General features: G+C 38.1%; 1 protein-coding gene across 6 annotated transcripts in view; it reads left to right on the top strand.

Annotated features, from left to right (window-relative positions):
- The window catches only part of Fbxw11 (F-box and WD repeat domain containing 11), a 123,465-nt gene that overhangs the window by 33,026 nt on the left and 70,032 nt on the right, over positions 1–20,407 (top strand). For 2 of the 6 annotated variants that reach the window (XM_046421346.2, XM_058571832.1), the window contains exon 2: positions 8,376–8,477. The exons of the other annotated variants lie outside the window; for them this stretch is intronic. In XM_046421346.2, the coding sequence (XP_046277302.1) occupies positions 8,376–8,477 (102 nt within the window). The remainder of the gene's footprint in view (positions 1–8,375; positions 8,478–20,407) is intronic. 6 annotated transcript variants of the gene reach the window in all.

Below are 20,407 nucleotides of genomic sequence, written 5' to 3'. Positions count from 1 at the left end.
CTGCTTTAGGGAGTTTAATGTCAGGCAAAGGATGTGACAGGCAGTGTCACTTAGGTTAGGTATAGATTAGGTAAAAAAGCAAGGAATTTTGGACTCAGAATTGCAATTCTGCCCCTTTTGATGTCTGACAAGTTATTTGATATTCCTGGTCCTCAGCTTTTCCTCTGTTAAACTCAGGTACCCATCTGGCCAAAGGTGGCGAGAATTGACCACAGTATAGTTGTGCAGTACAAAGTTTGTATCCCATCCCAGTTTGTTTCTTCTCTGTAAAATTATTTAGCATTTTCTTTGGAAATGAGCATGCATTCACAGGGGAGTGCTGTCTGAACAGCTTTCCCAGTTGGACCACAGATGCAAAGTGGCGAAAGCCCAGATGTACTGAACAGTATTCAATTTAACAAACTGAATTTAACTATTCTTAAATTCTCTCCAGTGTCAGGGTTGAGGTCTTGGATAAACCCACTGGGATTGGAGAAGCCCAATCTGACCTGGCAGTTGCTGTGGAAATCTATTCCTCCTTTGCAGCTGATCCCCAGTGTGGTCCTGGGCGACAGAGGACCTGCGTGGCTATGCCGGAAATAGATTATTTTGTTACATCTTGTTCTGGAATGCTGCTTGGAATAGCGTTTCCGCTTCCCCCTTTGTAGAGCTCATTCTTCTCTCTCCAGTTCTGAAAAACTTGGTGACAGTTTTTAGTTGTAGGTGTTAGTTGTGAAGCAGATAAGAAAGATTTTTTCCCCCTGTGGATTCCCCCAGAATAAGCCATTATGATTTTGATGTTTACTACTGTTGTAGGGATCACTAGGTAAAATATTTTTATAGCGTCTAGCATTTTTATACATTTTAAATGACAGATGTTTAACATGGACTCAACATTCATTGGAAAAGAATTTGTTTATTTAAACTGTCAAGTTACTGTTAGTTTAAAGTAAAGCATCACTTAAAATTATACAAGGGAGGCTGGGGTTGCAGCCTTTTGATAGGGAATCCACCCGGTGTGCCAAGTATCAGGCCCTGGGTTTGATTCCCAGCACTGCAACTAAACAAACAACAACAAAAGGTAGTATTAAAGTAGTATGTAAGTACTAGGTGGTCATTAGACAAATCAGAAAATATGGGTGAATAAAAATTTAAAAAGATGGGCTGGGGATATAACGTAGGGTAGAATTCTTGCTTGGTGTGTGTGAGAAGCCCTGGGTTCAATCCCCAGCATCACAGTGAAAAATAAATAAAAGAAAATGATTCTTTGTCTCTTTTTAAAAGATGACCATGAAGATCCATTGTAGTTTTGTTAGTGTTTAGGTTTTGGTGTCTCACCTTACATAATCACTCAAGATGAGGTAATTGAACATTAAGGTGATTTTTAAAAATGTAATATTTACAGATTGGGCTTTGGCTTTGAGTTCTGTTCCGCTACTGTTTATAGGGATCACCTATAAACATCAAACTCATAGATGTAAAGTATTTGAATCACTAAAACTTGACCAGATATAAGTTTAGTTTTCCCCATTCGGCTCTTCCTTCTTTCTTCCCATGCTGTTTCCCCTACTCCCCCATTTTTTTAGTACTGGAAATTGAACCCAAAGTCTCCCTTGTGGTAAGCAAATGCTATTTTGAGGCAGGGTCTTGCATTGCCCAGGCTGGCTTTGAACTTGGGCTCCTCCTCTTTTGGCTTTTGGAGTCATGAACTGGCACCACCATCTGGCCCCATTCCATTTCTTTCCTTACTGTATATATTAGCCCCCAAATATCCTGTGATATAGTATCTATGACAAGAAAGTATGTAATTCTAAAATATAGTTGCTGAGTATTAAAATGTTAACTCTTGGTTGTGTGTCATGTTTACTGTCAAATTTTGTTATAAAAAAATTGCATTATATGCAAAAGAAAATGTTACACATATTGACTGTGGGCCAGTATTATTATTATTTTTTTAAAGGCTATAGAAAATACCTTTAAATCATGAAATAACTTTTACCCTACCACCTGAGTACTGTATTATGATTCTTTATTTTAAAAGCAAAAAAAGGCTGGGTGTAGTGGCGCACACCTATAATCCCAGTGGCTCTGGAGACTGAGACAGGAGGGATCGCAAGTTCAAAGCCAGCCTTAGCAAAAGCAAGGTGCTAAGTAACTCAGTGAGACCCTGTCTCTAAATAAAGTACTGATGTGGAGATGTGGCTCAGTGGTCAAGTGCCGCTGAGTTCAATCCCTTCCCCACCCCACCCCAAAAAGCAAAAGCATTAGTTATTTTGTTGAGAGTTGGCTAATTCTTATAGGTTACCATTAAAAGTTAACTTGTAGAAGCCTAGGTTCTGAATTTTAGGAGGCTCTTCTAAAAACTTTGTAGCTTTGTTTTCATTGTAGATACTGTTTCTCCTTGAAAAGCAACAGTTTCAGAAATAAAACATAATAGTTTCTAATTTGGATTAACTTTAATGCTCTCTCTGTTTTGCCTTGAGGTGAGGACAGTCTTGAAGAGAAGCTGCACAGAGCTCCAGCCCTCAAGCCTAGGTGGTTCATGCCCCTGGAGCCCATTTTCTTGCTGTATAATTCCTCAGGATCATTCCCCACTCCTGGCTAGAGGTTCTCAATGGAGAATGTGTTCCTGCCAGGTGACTACCACGAAGTCAGTCATTCATTTTACTCCTATGTGTCTGGTAGCCCTGTGTCATTATCCTGACACTCTTAGTTTTATATCTTACAAGGAGGACATGGGAAATTTTATGTGAAAAAAGGACTTTGAGTATGAAAGTTGTAAGTATTGGCCCTTATTTCCATTCTTTGTAGCTTAGTTGAAAGATATTGGTTGTAAACCAAAAATACTGTATTCTAGGTTCTCTAAGAATAAACTTTCCTGTTTCACTTTTCTTCAAGTCATGCTTTGCTGTAGCTGTCATAGCCCATTCCTCTGCTTAAAATGATTTAATAGCTGTCTCATCATTGCATCTGGCAGTGATTTGAGTAATAAAAATTTTGATGTCTCACTTGAAGGAATTACAAGATTCAAACACTATTAAAATTTATTAGTCTTTAAAAAATTGACTCTATCTATAAAAACATCCTTGGATTTGATCTTGTTTACTTCTACACTTTATCATTGGGTTACTGTTGTCAGGTTTCTTTTTGCTTGTTTGTTCCCTACATATTCTAGAAAACGTGGGCTTTTTATTTAATGCTGGTTTGAGTTGCTGGCTTTGGCTTTATATTATTCTTTTTCTCTTACTCCTGGTCAAAGAACCTTTCTGTCACTCACCCATTCCTTACGTGTTACATGACCCACTTCTGTTTTTTTCTGACAAATATTGTTGAACAGTATGTATGCTGCATTGGGAAAAAAAAACTCTGTATACATGGATATAAAATGGGACCACATGCTTGGAAGGATTGGCAATTTATTATTATCTGTCATGTGTAGTTTAAGAGATGTCATCTTACAGGTTGAAATCCCATTTTTGCTAGATAGTATAGAAGAGGATTCTGTGGTTGGGCCCTTTCCTCATGTCATACTTCAATATTTCAATGTTGAATTGGCTGCGGATTCTTGCACAGGATGTGTCATCTTTTAGTTCTTTGGCTTTGCTTGTGTTATTTATTCTAGAATAAATTTCTTTCTCTTTTCCCCTGACTGCCACCTACTTATCCTTTGTGGCTTAGTTCAGGCATCCTATTTCCTTGGGAGGTTGTCTATTTGTGGGGTGTGTGTGTGTGTGTGTGTGTGTGTTTACACTAAACACTCTTGAGATTTTCTCCTGTGAACTACCTGAGGAAGGAAAGAATACATTAATTGCTTTTTTGTGTGCACATAGATATAAGTTCAGATAAGTTTTTTGTTGAATAAAACAGTGCATTTAAGACACTCAACTTGGTTATTTCAGGCATGATGATAGAAGTTAGAAGAAACTGATAATGATTCTGTGGGAAGTGGTTTATCAAAAAAGATTTGGGAGCGGGTGTAGAAAACCTGCAATGAAGCAGATTTCTAAATCAGAGTAACATTAGAGAGATGATTAACATAAAATACATCTGTGGGTAGCTTTTAAAAGAATTGCCTCTTTGAGAAGGAATCAGGGCAGGAGGTTCAAAACAATCCCATCTAGAAACAGACTAGAGTTAAGCTTTTGTGAACATTTCTTCATGCCAGCCAATCAGAAGACAAGGTGCCTGAAACCACTTTTTCCTTTTGATTTGTGGTTCCTATGGTAATAGAAAGAGAGCTTAGGACATTTCTCTCCTACCTCTCTTAATGAACTTTTAGCTTCTGAAAAATGCGAAAAGCTACTGTTCTTGTCTTTACTGACTTAAAGTGTTGTTTCTGCAGAGTGGCCCTGGTATTTTTGATTGTATACTGGATATGGCAAAATTAATAAATACATATCAGCTTCTTTGGCTAATGTTATTTCCTCTAGAACCTGCAAATTCAATCTAATTGGCTATTTGCTGTTTATACCAGAACCCAGAATGAATCATTTCCTGTTTTCTATGAACAATCCTGAATTAAGAATACTGGTCATTACAAGCAACTAAATATGAAATTATAACAAACATTTTCGAGTTTTTCTATATCCCTCAACATTCCTCCTGGGTTTCTCTTGAATTTGAGAGTAAAGGCTTTGAAGGAAAGAGGCTTAGTTTATTTTGATGTTGGCTTAATAAGTAGATCAATAAATATTTGTTAAAATTGGTTAAGTATCCACAGTATCAGAGTTACGTTCCTGAGATGTATTTTAACAATAGTACAGTAATCCAGAGGTTTAATAATAGACCACTGTAAGTTGTAAAAAGGCAAAGAAAAAGATAATAGTCTGCATTGTGATTATAGCTGAGTTGAAAACATGTTTTTCATTATTTAGGTAAAGAATGATGGATAATAGTTTATTCTAGAATGATCAACATAGGTTTCTTACCAAGTTCCTAAATTTAAAAATAGAAACTTCAAAAATCAATTAATGTTATGGTCCTAGATGCATCTTAATGCTCTTTAAATTGATGAATGTGGTACTTTTATTTTTATCCATTATTTTCAAATCGGATCAATGTCTTCCTGGTCCATTAGGCAAAAGGAACCTTTTCTGAGCACCGAGTATGGGTTCTTTTATTAAAAGATAGGTGTTTCCTAGAATGGCATTTTCCATTGAGTAGTGACTATTTTTTTTCCCCCCAGCAGTGTAATTGATCACTTAGCTCTAAAGCAGTTGCTTGTAGGGCAGTTCTAATATGTTTTAACTACCACCATCTTTACTTTACCAAATGGATAATAACACTGATCTTGAATTTGGAAGATCCTAGTTCTGATCTGAGAGTGGAGACCTGTTGGATAGGTTTTTGGCAGTTGCATCACAATACCAGATTGAGTGATGCCTAGGGTCAGACTGTCTTGGTATATTCTGTTCTGAAGCAAATAGTATAAGCTGTAGAACAGAGCGAAAGGGACCCTGACCCCAGGTCTGGGGTGAAATCAATCCCAGCTCCCACTGAACATTACTTAATCTCTTGAGCCTATATTTTCTCTTCTCAGTGTTGGGGAAAGTAATGCCTATTATGTGAGATTATTGTGCAAATGAGATGAGATAGCTTTTGTATCTTTCTACTGTGGGATCTAGCATGGTGGTGACACCTAGTAGACCCTTAGTAAACACTGACATAGTTCTTTTTACCACATAGTATCTACTGTGACTGTTATAAAGGTAAATTCTTGGAAATAAGAACCTTAGAGGGTCCTTTAAAACTCTCTATCAAGCTTTAAAAAAGCTTTAACACCAAATTTATAATGAATCCTTAATATTTTGAAATAAGTTAACAGAAAGTTTGCTTTATGGTAATTTTAAGTATTGAATAGATCATTAGAAGTTAGAAAACTAGTTTTTTGATTGTTAATCTGAAATCAGGGGTTCGAGGTCTTTAAGAGTTACTTCCAGTTCTCATACTCTGTGATTTTTTTTTAAATGAATGTGAAACATTGCCTTAAAAAAGTTCTAGATCCCAAGTTATCAGCAGAACAATCATGTTAACTTGCAGAGAGATCTTGACTCTTCTTACTGAATAAATGAAAATCAATTTGCAAGTGAGTTTAAGTGTTAATTTGATATTATTATCTGAGTGCAGGTGTAAACCTTAAACTGTGTCCTGAGATCTGTGTGGATCAGATAACTACAAAGTTTCTAAAAAGGAAACCTGAATTTAACTACAAGATATTGGGAATTTATTTAAATGAAATAAGCCATATAAATGTGTAGCCGGGTGTTGTGGCACATACCTATAATCCCAGTGGCTCAGGAGGCTGAGATGAGGATTGAGGGTTCAAAGCCAACCTCAGCAATTTAGTGAGACCCTAAGCAACTTAGCAAGATCCTGTCTCTAAATAAAACACAAAAAGGGCTGGGAATGTCAGTATTAAGCGTCCTGGTTCAATCCCTGGTACAAATAAATAAATAAATAAATAAAAATAAAAAACAGAAAAAAAAGTGTAAACATGTTAGTGCATGCTGGTATAAAAATTCTTTTAATAAGAATGTGCTAGAATACCACTGGGTAGAGAATTTATCTTAGTGGAATCAGAGACAGGATTAATTTCTCTTTCTAACTCTGCTCTCATTTAGCTCTGTTCCCTTGCACCTTGGACAGGTTGTTGTTTTAACAAATCAAACTTTCCTCTCCTGGTTCTTGGTTTCTTCATCTGTAAAGTTAATATCTATCTTTCAGGGGTTATTTTGAGCGTTTACTATGTCAGCTGTCTAATAAATAACAGGAGCTTAATTAATGACAGCTACTTTCATCATATTGTACAAAAATGTATTCAGCATCTTTTCTGTGGTTGGCATTCTATGATAAGTAACTGTTGGGACAACAAAGTATGTGTGCCTGGAGTGTCAGTGATGCACTGCTACTGTGTCATCACTGTGACAAGCTGTGGCTGTTATAAGCTCTGGAATTAGTGCTCACATTGGAAATGTATGGTGTTTTCTTTGTTACCAGAGAGCTGCTCAATTTTTTATTCCATTCGATTCTTCTGATTTTGAATTCTTAAGTGCCTTTTTAAAACAATCTCAATATTGTTTACATTAAGGGTGAACTAACTAGTAAGTGACAGATGTTGGATAGAACCCCAGGTCTGATCTCACGCAAAGCCATCTTTGCTTATATTGTAAATGAAGTGAGCATAGAATTTATCCCCCACACCAGAACTCTTTGAGAGTGAAAATTATGCTTGGACAATTAGTGTAAACCAGGAATGTCACAAGCAAATGAGGATATTTGGCTATCCTATTTATAGCCAGAATGAGCAAATTTATGAGTGTGAGTCTAACATTTCTGCACTATTTTGATTAACCTAAGCACCCGCCTTTTTTTTTTTTTTTTTTTTGGCATGGTTATTGATTTTTGCCATAGTAAATTAATTGCTCTTAGATCTGAGACATATTTATTGAATACCCTAGTCTAATGGTTATTAAATACCAGCCTTATGCTCATTTTTAATATACTTTTCCCCACAATTCCTTTAAAACCAGCAGGCTTCTTAAAAGGGTTTTGAAAGGATAAATCAGTTAAGATTTAAATTCGTAAGACTGTCAAGTGGACTTGTGCAAGAAGTCCACATGGGCATCCTCATGGTTCTCAGCGTTTTTTCCTTTGACAATGCAGAGATGTGGAGGACACCGAAAACCGGATGTGTTGAGCAGCCCTTTTTGTTGTCCCTCCTCTTTCTTGTTCCTTTTGCCTTTCTCTCCAGGTCTGCTCTGATCTTACTTTAGGGAAGTGCAGGCCACACACACGTGGTGAGAGTTGGGGTGATTACAGATGCCTTCCTAGAGGCATCCTGGTCTTGTGGGGAGAATGTGGGATTTGGGAGCAGACAAACTAAAGTTTGGAATCCTGGCTGTCCCCTCCATTCCTGTGTGTCCTTGTGCTAACCACCCTCTGAGCCTCGTTTCCTGGCACCATGGTGTGAGGATTAGGGTGCATGTCTAAGGTGCCTGGCGTGTAGTAGGTTCTTAGACAATGATGGCAATTATGATTATATGATTTAGGCAGAAACTGTTGCTTTTATGAAATAATAGTCACAATCTCACCACTAATCTTGTTTTATACTCAAACTCATAGTTCCCTTTAGTGGGTTTTCATTTAAACATTCTCTCTCCCTCTTGATTCTGTTTACTGTATCCTGAGAAATCAGTGGTTGGCAATGGAAACCTGTCCCTGGGACAGAATGTGGGCCCTCTCCCAAGGGTTCAGTGAGCTGCCGAGGGCCATTACTGACTTCCAAACCGCTCTGGTGCACCCCTGCCCCAACTAACATTCAAGTTGCCTGTGTGAAGGAGTGATTTGTTGCGGCCTCTAACTGCTTCTTCTCTTCCTTCCTTTTTGTCATCCTGCAGTGTTCTGTGCCAAGGTCTTTGTGGCTAGGCTGCGCCAACCTGGTAGAGAGCATGTGCGCACTGAGTTGCCTGCAGAGCATGCCCAGTGTCAGATGTCTCCAGGTGCCTCTCTTCTTTCTTGTTGTAAATGTGTTTTTACGTATGCCATGAACATTTGTTGAAACTTGCAGTAGTGTGTTTAATCCAATGTTAAGTCTGCTAAATGTTCTGTGTAACCCTCTGCTTTCCTCCAGCCTGGGTGCCCCACATGGAGGAGTTAGTACTAGAGGGGCCCTTCTGAGCGAGCGGGTCTTTGGCTGAGCCCTGTCCTGCTCCTCCTTTTCTGCTCCTGCTTTTTACTCTTTCCCCCTCACCTTGAAGTTGTTATTCTCATGTTTAATAGTTGTGCATGTGCCCAAAACAAACAAACTAAAACAAAAGAAAAAAATCCTGACATATTTTCCATTTGGCTATCTTTAACAGTTCTTCATTGAGTTGGGAGGGTTTTATAATTAAAGTAGTGATTTTTCTATTTTGAAACTCATCCTTTTGGTTTGCTTTCTCTCCCCCATTCAAAAAAGCAGTGGGGGAGGGAGGGAATCCCTGATGTTATAAAGCTTCAAATCAAAGTTTACAAAGATCACAGCTTTATGCTATGCTGCAAATAACTGTTAGTTTGGGCCACCTCCCAAAGGCCAGACCTGATACCTGTCCTCAGGGTCCACCCAGTTTTCCAGGCCGGGGCCGGCAGAGAATTCCACAGATTAAAGTAAATACTTTTTTGCGGGTGGGGTGGGTGGCATGGGGTTACTCCGGATAAAACTGTGCTAGTGGAAGTGTAGCTGGTGACATTTTTCAGGTGACTTCTAAGAGAGCCAAGGCCAAACCGAATTGTGGCTTTGTGAAGCTCTGTTTAGAGAAAGCATGTGTTTAATTAAATTGGTATTGGTGGTAATATTTAGTTTTCTTCATTGCATATTCTAAACACTGATATATTTTTCTTTAAAAAAAGCAATATTAAATTCCTGGCATCTGGATGAGACTGATCTGTTTTAGGAAACTGTAAAATTAGTAAATTTGTTAGATGGATATTATTGATGGCATGGGTGACTTCAGTGTTTTCAAGGTTATCTTTCTAGTCACGTTCACAGTCTTTAAATGGAACTGGGGGCCTAGGAAGGAGGAATATGTCCTTGGCATTAGGTTGGGCATTTTATTTACCTGTTGGCAAATGTTCTCTGTAGCATTAGCATGGTTATTGCTTCAGAGTGCTTTCTTTAGAAAGCCATGCTGGAATCTCACTAACACAATTAGCTGGGGAGTAAATTCAGTATAAGGCTTGGTTGTCTTTAGATTTAATGTAAGAAGGTAGGTTTCCAGGTGGTAAATTCTAGGAGACAGGAATTGAGTGTTCATTGAGGCTACAGTATAATGTATGTTTATATTTGGAAAAGCATCTTCCTTGCATGTAATGTAATTGAAAAAAAATGTTGTTGCATTGGCAGACGGTATTGCATCTGCTCTCCTTGGTTCTGTGTAATGGGGATTTGCGTTGTAATAATAGTGTGCTTTTCTGAAAATGATTATTTGAATGTTACATTTGCTTTCTAATGGGCTGACCCAGTTTTCTCTGGAGTTGGAAATTCAAGCAGGGGAAGAATTGTTCACTGTCTTGAAGCGCAGGTTCTATCTATTGCAGTTAAAAGTAATTGACCAATGGAAAGCACTGTTTAATATATTTTAGTAAGAGTCTTGTGAATTCTCCAGAGGTGGAGTGGGAGGAAGTGTGGGTTCCTACCTTGATGAATGTGTGGGAAAATGCTTCAAAAGTTCTTTGACTCATCTCTCACAGTAAAAGCCATTTAAGAGAAAAAAATTGAAACATTGCCTTCATTGAACCAAATTTTAGTGAATGGAGCTAATTAGAAGTATGTAGGTAATTTTATTTACTTGCATTTTAATTTTCATTAGTATGTAATTGAGGGTATGCAGCGCAATAAAATAAATTAAGCACTTAGCTGACTAAAATTAGCAAGTCACTATTCTGTCTTGTTCCACATGTCTGTGGAAAGTGACCAGGTTATTAATGAACCCGGAAGATTTCCTTCCTCTCCACTTATTTGTTTTGTGTATTATTACTACTTTAAATAAAAACTTGTGTATGGATTTTTAATTTGTATGTTTTTCTTTTACATTTAATTTAGTATTTTTGTTGTTTGTTTTCTTTTTGTGATGCTGGGGATGGAATCCAGGGCCTTCTGCATGTGAGGCAAGCACTTTACCACTGAGCTCCACCCAGCCCTTAAATTTACTTTTGTCTTATATATTTTAATGACACCGGTATTTCCCCCTGTACTCATCTCTAAACAGTGTTAAAATTTAGTGCCTTGATTTGAGTTTGAAGTTTCAAAGGATATCTGTTGTGTATATGTTACTATTTTTGGTTTATCAGAAGATGACTTCTTGACATTGCATGCCTCTTGGCAAAGTTACTTTAACCAGGGCAGAGAAGAGAAGGGACAATATCCCTGAAGAGGACAGAACCTAGTTGGCATGGCTTGGGCTGTAGAGTTTCATGAAAGGGTCCCCCTTAAAATGACCACACTGGGCTCACTGATGGTTGCACCTTTAGTTGGTTTAGCCAATCTATATATTATCAGTCAAGAGTGTTCCTTGTGGGAGAGTAGTTGCCTTGAGGCATAATTCAGCCACTCCAGATTTGGCCATTCCTGAACGGGGAAAAGGAATAGCAGAGACTTAGAAAAATGAAACTCATTCACTACTCACTGTCCTTGGTGCTTCAGGGAGTGTAAGATTCATGATAAGCCTGCCTTTTTCTGATGTGAAGACTGTGACGGGCGGATGAATCCTGTTTGACTCAAGTTAATATTTACAAAACTGTGAGGTGGTGGAGCAGGCATTTGACCCCACATTTGCCCCATCCCCAAATTTCTCTACACTGGAATGCCACCTTTCTATAGTTTTCTATCCTAGTTTTGTTTGTGGAAACTTTACTATTGAACCATACTATGAATGGTTCATATTATGTATGGTTCATTTAGTCATTATATGAAAAGAAAAAAAAAAGTCAAAAGAAAATCCTGTCAAATTTTATAGGAAAAAAAATGGCATTCCTTTTGTCAAAATGAATGAATTCTCCATCAATTCAATAAATATTTGCTGAGCATTTGGTATGTGCTGGGGCTTCTACTAGTGCTGGGCATGTAAAACAAACAATATAGAGTTGTTTCCTGCTCTCAAGGAGCCCACTGTAGCCAGCAGACCTGTGAATGAAAATACAGGTTGAACTACAAATGAAGAAGCCCATGCACGTGTGTATATGTGTGTGTATGTGTCTGTGTGTGTGTGTGGGGGGGGAGGGAGACAGAGAGACAGGGAGAGAACTGTAAAGTTGGCCAACCTATATGTTCTTTTAAAACAATGTGAACCCATTTTTTTTTTTTAATATTTATTTTTAGTTGTCAGCGGACACAACATCTTTGTTTGTATGTGGTGCTGAGGATTGAACCCGGGTCGCATGCATGACAAGCCAGTGTGCTACCACTTGAGCCACATCCCCAGCCCCAATGTGAACCCATTTAAACTAGGACTAAACCTCTACATATTTCAGAACAGTTGAATTGGAATATCCGGAGATCTTTGAACAAGCTGAGCTGAGTCAGTATTTCATTTGCCTCATATATCCAGATTTGACCACTTGGTTGTTTCGTCAGATAATCAAAGAGTTCAGACCCTGTAGAGTATTGATTTGCCCAAGATTCTGGCATGAGATTAATACTGATGTTAATAATAGTATCTTTTATTTTCCACTTTCTTTCTGTGTTTTGGACTCTTGGCCCTAGGTTATCTCCTTTGTTTCTTTTGAGGGAAGTTACCCATGATGTTTTTTTTTTTGTATATGAAGTTATAGAATTGAATTGACTTGCTTGAGGCTACACATTTGTTTAGGTGACAGAACTGGGTTATGAGCCTCGATCTGGACAAATGCAGAATTAGTATTTTAGTCACCAGGTTGTAGTGACTGACCATTGCCATCTTAAAACTTGGCAGCTGTCATTTTAGGTTAAAACAAATTCCCCTTAATTTTTAGTGTCATAAGTTTGTTTCTTTATTGGTACTGGTGATTGAACTTGGGTGCTACACCATTGAGCTACATCCTCAGCCCTTTTTATTTTTTATTTTGAGATAGGATCTTGCTAAGTTGATGAGGCTGGCCTCAAACTTACCATCCTTTGGTCTCAGCCTCCCAAGTCACTGGAATTATAGGTGTGCGCCATCATGCTGGGCTCAGTGTCAGACGTTTAAAGCTGAATTACACCTGGAATATAGAGTTTCCTTGTAGTACACTAACACATTTTCTTAGGAATACTGTGGCAGCCTCATTCAGGGAGTGGTATTAGTGACAGGTTTTTTCATTAGTAGGGCTGATTGCTTGGGATGACAGTGAGGATCCTGTGATCAGGCTGTAGTGCCTCCTTCCTGGCTCCAAGGTGTATATTCCTGGGCATTGATGAGCGCAGTGTCTTGACAACTGTCTTGCTTGTTGCTTTCCCAATCTTTGAGTACATTCAGTGAGCCACAGTGGTCCCAGACACTGTGGTTGACACTTACCTTTGCTGCTGACCTAAGATGATATTTTTTAGAGGATGGAGGTAACTTGTAGAAAGAACCCTGGTTTTGAAGCCAACAAACCTAAATTCTAGTCTTGCTCTTTCTACTTAGTGTCTCTGGAATGCCCGGACAAACTACTTTCCTTACCTGAACTTCAGTTTCCTTATCTTTAAAAGTGAAGGGCTTTTGTGAGGTGTAAGAAGGTAAATTTCTCCCTCCTTTTGCGGGGGATGAAAATGCATTTTTCTTTGCTTGCTCCAGGTTCTGTATTCAAGAGGTAGAGTTCCAGTCTTAAGAGTCTTAGATTCCAGGATGGGTTCAGCAGAAACTGTGAGAGCCCCTGCATTTGGCTGCTGGGGAGAGTTCTCCTTTTGTGCAAGGCTTGCTGCCTTGCTTTTGTCTCTTTCTAATGAGCATCTGGGACTTTGTAATTCCTTACTGATTATCCTATTGCACTCTCCTTCTGAAAATGTGAAGGCTTGGAATAACCTTTGGACTGCTGAGTGGGAGAGCCTGCAGTATTTTATGAACACTGAATAGCATTTTTTTTCCTCTTCATAAGAAAGTTTACAAATATAGTACCCCCACATCCGTTGGTAACCTCACCATCCATTACCACCCAGAGAGAGTATTTCTTGCTATTTTAGGATCATTCCTCTTCCTGTGTGTTGGGCAGGGAGGAAGCCATCAAATTGTTCAGGTTCTGTTATGAGTTGTATTGATGACTTCAAGAATGGTGTTTCTATTGTCCATGGAAACATAGTTTGAGAGGAACAAAGGGAGTGGGGGCTGCTTTGTGCCCCCTCCCACTTCTGTGTCACCCAGAATAGCTCTGGATTTGTTTGGGGCTCTAAGGGAGATTTTATTTAAAAATCTTTCTACTATGGGAATTTCCAAACAATTTCCAAATGAATTGTTCAATTTAACCTGAACAGATTTCAAAATTATACTATTCTTTAACTTTTTTCCAACACCCCCCACCCCCACTGGGTGTGTGTGTGTATTTTATAGCAAATCTAAGATGGTTTAGTTGAAAAAAAAAAAAAAGGGTTTGACAAATCACTCCTGTCAGCATTTAAAAAATTTTAAATAAGGTTCAGTTTCCCATGATCATTTTTGACTAAAGTTTAGAAAAACATCCATAGAACTGTATTGTACATGTTCTTCAGTTAACGTTTTTCCTTAGCATATGTTGACCACCTTTCCAAATGGCTTTGCAATTTTTTTTTATTGTTGTGGCCAGTTCTCCCTATTGAAGGAACTTTAGGGTTATGACTTTTTAAAATATCAAAAGCACTTCACTAATTTCACTGCACATGTATCTGTAGGATTGCATGATTACATTTGCACAATAAAGTCCTATAAGTGCGATTTCTTGTTCAAAGAGTATCAGTGTTTTACTGTTAATTAATTCAATGACCTGTTTAGAGAGAATTTAAATAATCTCTCCCTTTCAATGCACTCCTCCCAAGAAACAAGTATCACCAGTTTGTCACAGCTTGTTTTCTCTGTAGGAAAATTTGCACCCCTATAACTGTGGGGTTTTCCCCTTTTTGGAATAGTAAAAATGGATTCCTCTTAGAAAAAGCACAATTCAACTTCTTTTGTTTGCTTTATTTTCTTACCATTATGTTATTATAGACATGTCCCTAAATTAGTAAAGTCTAATTAGTAAAGTCTGCTTTGTCTTTATCATCCCTAGATTTTAGGAGGCAGAGATGAGAGTGTTTTTTTTTTTTTTTTTTTTCCCTGAAATGCTTTTTAAAAAGTGAAAAACAAAATTTTTGGGAGGGCGGGTGCTGGGGATTGAAGCAAGTACCTAGTGCTCCAGGGAAGTACAGCACACCTTCATGCCCTGCAGCAGTTTTCAGGGTGTAGCTCATTGATGGGTCTGATAGGCCCAGTTGCTTGGGGGGGTGGGGTGCTGGATGCGGGAGTAGGACCAATTTTTTTTTCCATTCATTGCCTTAAGCTCTGAATATCTTTAAGAATGCTTACTTTTTACTTAAAAATATTATTAAAAATAATATACATTAAAAAACAGTAAATACAAAATCATAAATAGTAACATGATACATTAAGATTTTCTACCACCATTTAAATTTACTGCATGATATTTCATTTGATAGCTGTATTACTGATTTTAAGAAATAGTTTTGTGTTAAGATTGCTTCCAGTTTTTGTGGCATTTTTATCCATTGTCAAGTGGAATATCGTTGTTACTAGATCTTTACTTGGGCAAAGTATGCATATGAAACATTTTTGGATAGCTAAATTGAACTTTTCATTGGGTAGGGTCAGTGCTGGGGATTGAACTCAGGGGCTATCCACCACTGAGTTTCAACCCCAGTCATTTTAATTTTTTTTACTTTGAGATAGAGTCTGGCCAAGTTATCCAGATTGGCCTTGAACTTTTGAACCTTTTCTGTGAGACTCCCAGGTACCTAGGATTTACAGGCATGTGCCTTCCTGCCTGGCTGGTAAATTATACTTTTGAGAAGGTTATAAAAGCATTGTATAAGAGAGTCTCTTTTTATATAGCCTGGATGACATTGGATATTTTGATTTTATATTTTTTTTGCCATTTTCATGGATGAAAATAAAAAATATTGTTATTATTATTATCATTAATTTTGTGGAGGAGGGGTGTGTACTAGGGCTCGAACCTAGAGGCATTCTACCGTTGAGCCACATCCTCAGTCCTTTTTATTTTTTATTTTGAGACAGGCTCTTGCTCAATTGCTTAGAGCTTTGCTAAGTTAAGTTGCAAAGGCTAGCCTCAAATTCGCAATCCTCCTGCCTCAGCCCACAATTGCTGGGATTACAGGCATGTGCCACCACACCTGACATGATAGTATTGTTATAATATACATGTATTTGGTGTTTGGTTGCTAGTGAGATAGAATATAAAAACTTATTGGCCATCTCTATTTCTTATTTTGAGTTATCTCTTCATGTCCTTTCTTCATTTTTCAACTGATAGATTTATTTAAACAAAAATCTAATTTGTAAGAATTCTTCATTAAATACAGTAATTCATTTATTGCAAATATTTTTCCCAATTTGAAATTTGCCTTTTTCTTTCTTTTTTTTTAATAAGGCTTTTGGCCACAAGGAACATTTTGAAACAAATGTTTACTTTTTATGTAGAATAGTACTTAAGCCTTCCCTTTCGTAGCCTTCTGTGTTTTGTGGCACTATGCTTTGCACTTAAATCTCAGTTTCTCTGTTATTTATTTTGCTATATTCTGTGAACCAAGGATCCACATTTTTTTTTCTTTTTCAAAGACAGCCGGCCTGTTTTCCATATGCTCTTGATGTGAAATCACACTCACCAGTCACTTCCTGCCTCCACCCACTCACAGAGGTCTCTTTCCTCTTAGCTCTCAGTCATCAGCCTAGGGAGGCTCCTGGCCCAGCAGCATCATGTCGACCTGTATGTGCTAGTTTGAAAGCATCTTGTTAATAGTGGCAGAGATTTTGAAAGTTCAGTACCAAACAGAAAAAAAATTGATTTTAACATTTTTCTAAGAGTAACTTGCTCTGTTCTTCCTCCCTCCCTCCCTCCCTCCCTCCCTCTGTGTCTGTCTGTCTCTCTTTTTCTTTTTGTTTTGGCTGGGGTCAGACCTAGGGATTTGGGCATGCTAGGTAAGCATGCTCTGTTCTTATTGTGCATTAAAATTGTTTTCTAACATTTCCATGTCATTTTCTGAAAATCTGGGTGGTCTAAGAATTTGAAGAAGCAAATTGAAGAAAGTTTTAATTACCCACAGTGCCTGGCATATGGCACTAGCACTCAGAAAGTCACATGGTTTGCCCAGGCATACAGCCTCTGCTATTGGAACCCTGAAGCTGTACCTTGGTCTTCTAACAGCTGTGGTTCATGGTTTGCAGACAGTGTGCATAGTGACTAACATATCACAGTATATTTGAGGATGAAGGATGCAGGCAAATGGGATTCAGACCACATTGGAAGTATCTTTTTATTTTTGAATACAAATCATGTCATACTACAGACACTTGTTATGTTGCTTATAAAAAAATGCTGGTTTGTATTTATTGTTTGTTTATTCTCTTGATGAAACTAACAGTTTCATTGCAAAATTTAAACAGTAGACAGGTATAAAGAAGAGGTTAACTGTTGGGTGTGGTGGCCTTTGCCTATAATCCAAGTGACTCAGGAGGCTGAGGCAGAAGGGTCACAAGTTCAAAGCCAGCCTCAGCAACTTAGTGAGGCCCTAAGCAACTTAGTGAGACACAGTCTCTAAATAAAAAGAATGTCTGGGGAAGAGACTCAGTTGTCAAATGCCCCTGGGTTCAATCCTGGTATTTAAAGAAAAAGAAAAAAGAAGAGGTTGATTATCTGTTCATAATCTCACTTCATTTTAGTATCCATTCTTTGTTTTTTCCCTCTTGACATTTTATTTCTGTGTATTTATATTTGTTTTTATGTAGACTCACGCTCCATATATTATACAGGTTATAACCCAGTATTTTAAATTGTTAATTGAACAGTTTTCATTAGTAAACTTGAACCTGTATTTTTAATAACTGCACTTTCATTGGCTATGCAGTAATTCAGCCTGCATTTTACTGCTGGACATTAAGTCATTAAGCGTCAGTGGATCTTTGTGATTAATTCCTTAAGATACATTATTTAACAAAAAAATTGAGTCAAAGGATGTGTGCTTTCATAAAGCTTTTAAACTTTCAACCAGAGGGTTATTCTACTTTTCACCACATCATAAGCAGTGTGCAGTTGTAATAAAAGTAAATAACCAGTGTAAAAAACTGGTAATGTAGAAAAGCACCAAGAGTTAAATTAAAACAATCACCCTTTGTTCATTTGTCTTTTTCCCCTTCCATCTGCAAGCATTTATGATGCTACTATGTGCAAGGCATTATTATAGGTCTGCAAATACAGGAATGCACAAAGCAGACAAAAAGCCTTGCTGTCTTGTTACCTATATTTTATTTTTATTTATTTATTTTTATGGGGCTGGGGCTGGAAACTAGGGCCTCGCCATGCTAGCAGGCACTCTCACTAAGCTACACTACCTGCCAGGGACCTACATTTTAGTGGTGAAGGAAATAAAATGAAGAAAACATGCTGCATTAAATGTTAATAAGTTGTATTGAGAAATGGTGGGTAGGTTACCCCAGTTTTGGGCAAGGTTGATGAGGGAAAGCCTCCTTGAGAAAATGACATTTGGGAAAGATCCGAAGGAAATAAGGGAGCAAGCTGTGCAGGTTATCTAGGAGGAGGGAACCCCAGGTGGAGGGGACAGCAAGGTGACAGGCCAGAGGTGGGTGTGTCTGTGCATCCTTTGTTCAGTGCTGATGTCTGGCTGGAGTACAAGGAGGGGCAAGTAGTGGGAGGTGAGTGCAGTGTGGAATGAGAGGAGGCAGAACGATCTCTAAGGCTTCTAGGCCTTACTGGAATTTTTTTCCCCCTTGCCATGAGATAGGAAGTCGCTAGAGAATATTTACCATAATTCAGCAGTCTGACTTTTTAACAGCATCACAGTGGCTGTGTGATAGAAGGGAAAGGTGGAAGTAGGGAGGTAGCTCTAAGATTGACCTATGTGTCAGGGGTTCTCCAAAGAAATAGAATCACTAGTGGGTAGTTTGGAATTTTTGTGGCAGGCTGGTATGCTCAAATGTAGGCTGGTTTTCCCTGTTGCATTCTTTAAGCAAAATTCCCCTCGAGGAGGGGCTACCTCAACCTTTGCTCTTAATGGCTTTCAGTTGATTGGGTGAGGCTTACCTATGTTACTGAGGGTAATACATACACCTGCTTTACTCCAAGCCTACTGATTGCAAATGTTAATCCCATCTACAGAGTACCTTTATAACAGCAGCTGTATTAGTGCTGGCTACCAAAGCGTAGTCCAAGTTGACACATAAAATTAGCCACCACACCAGACTGGGAGGAGGCCTGACTTGGAGTTAAGGATTCAGAATGGAAACTCAGGCAGTTCATGATGAAATGAGAGAAAAGGTGAGTGTGACATTAATACCAATCTTGTCAAGCTACTGTTAGCAGCAGTATATTACAAGAGTTTAGTCAGAGGTGATTTGGACTTGGGAGCCTGGTGGGATTGGAAGATAAAAATATGATATATGTCTACTTGCTCATTTTGTAGAAAAGTCCTACTGTAGGTAGGGACCTCACAGTTAATGAGCATGTATCTGTCTAGACATATTTGTTTGCTCTTTTCCATACATTGTTTGTCTTAATCGTCTGAACAACTTTATAAACTGCTAGGTCCTAGTATGTCTATTTTGTTTGTGAGAAAATTGAGGCAAAGAAGAAGAGAAAAGCCAGAGTTCAAACCCAGTCTCTAGTCCTGATATACCTCACTGCTTCTTAAAGCAGAAACAAATTTTCATAGAAACGATTGTCTGTATTTTGAGTTGTAAATAGATTTTTCTAAATCTTGGGACAGTTATGCAATAGGAATGCTATTTATGTTATCACACAAGTGGCTAAAGTGATCAGATAACTTCTCTTTAGAGAGGACTCTCTGACCACCAGTCTAAAACAGCTTCTTGCTTTCCACTCTGTTCCTTTGCCCTGCTTTATTTTTTTCTTCAAAGCACTTAACACTCTCTGAAATTATATCCCATGTTTGTTTTTTAACTCTGAGCTGTTGTCATTTTCCCCTTCAGAATCCAAATTCCATGAGAAAAAAAGGCCATGCCTGCTTGTTCCCTGCCTGGTACAGGCACTACTTCTAGAACATGCTGGAGTGGAGTAGTTGCTCAGTAATTATTTATTTAATGAAGAATAGGCATAATAAACTGGAATAAGAAGGAAAAGCCTTCTCCAAGCTTGGTTAGGACTATGTTATATCTATATCTATATATGTTTTACATAGTTGGAAATATTTTCTGTGCTTTATTTTATTCTTTATGCTTTGTGTGCTTATTTAGGATGATCATATTTTTTCCTATAATTTCTCCTAATTTGAAATGACACATATAATATCTTTCATGAACATCCCATAATTTGCCATTTCTCTGGCTCTTTAAAGTCTTCATTTTTAATTACTAAAATAACAAATCAATTCTATACATGTCTTTGCCTTTGTTCTGAATTACTTAGGGCATATTTTCTAGGAGCTAAACTGTATCTATCCTGTCAGATTGTTTTCCAGAGAGTTGGTATCTCATTGAACCCTCACAAAGGTTGAACATTATTATTTTGAGAACTTCTAGCAAGCCTAATTTTCTGCAGGCGCTGGTGGCGTATTCTAAATTGATGAACCTCATTGCAAGTGGCAGCCCTGCACCCAGGGCAATTTGAGTATATGTTGAGTCAGCTAAGGCGTGGCTTACTAAAAGGAGATCTCCTAAGACTGGATATACTTGGCCAAGAAAAGGAGCTTAGGAGACATTTTCAAACACAAGTGTGACAG

This window comes from Marmota monax, unplaced genomic scaffold (assembly GCF_021218885.2).
Source record: "Marmota monax isolate L192 unplaced genomic scaffold, Marmota_monax_Labrador192_F-V1.1 WCK01_AAM20220418_F8-fsc00084, whole genome shotgun sequence".
In the NCBI taxonomy this organism is placed as follows: domain Eukaryota; kingdom Metazoa; phylum Chordata; class Mammalia; order Rodentia; family Sciuridae; genus Marmota; species Marmota monax.
Note: the sequence above shows the minus strand (reverse complement) of the source record. Positions and strands in the feature narration are given on the sequence as shown.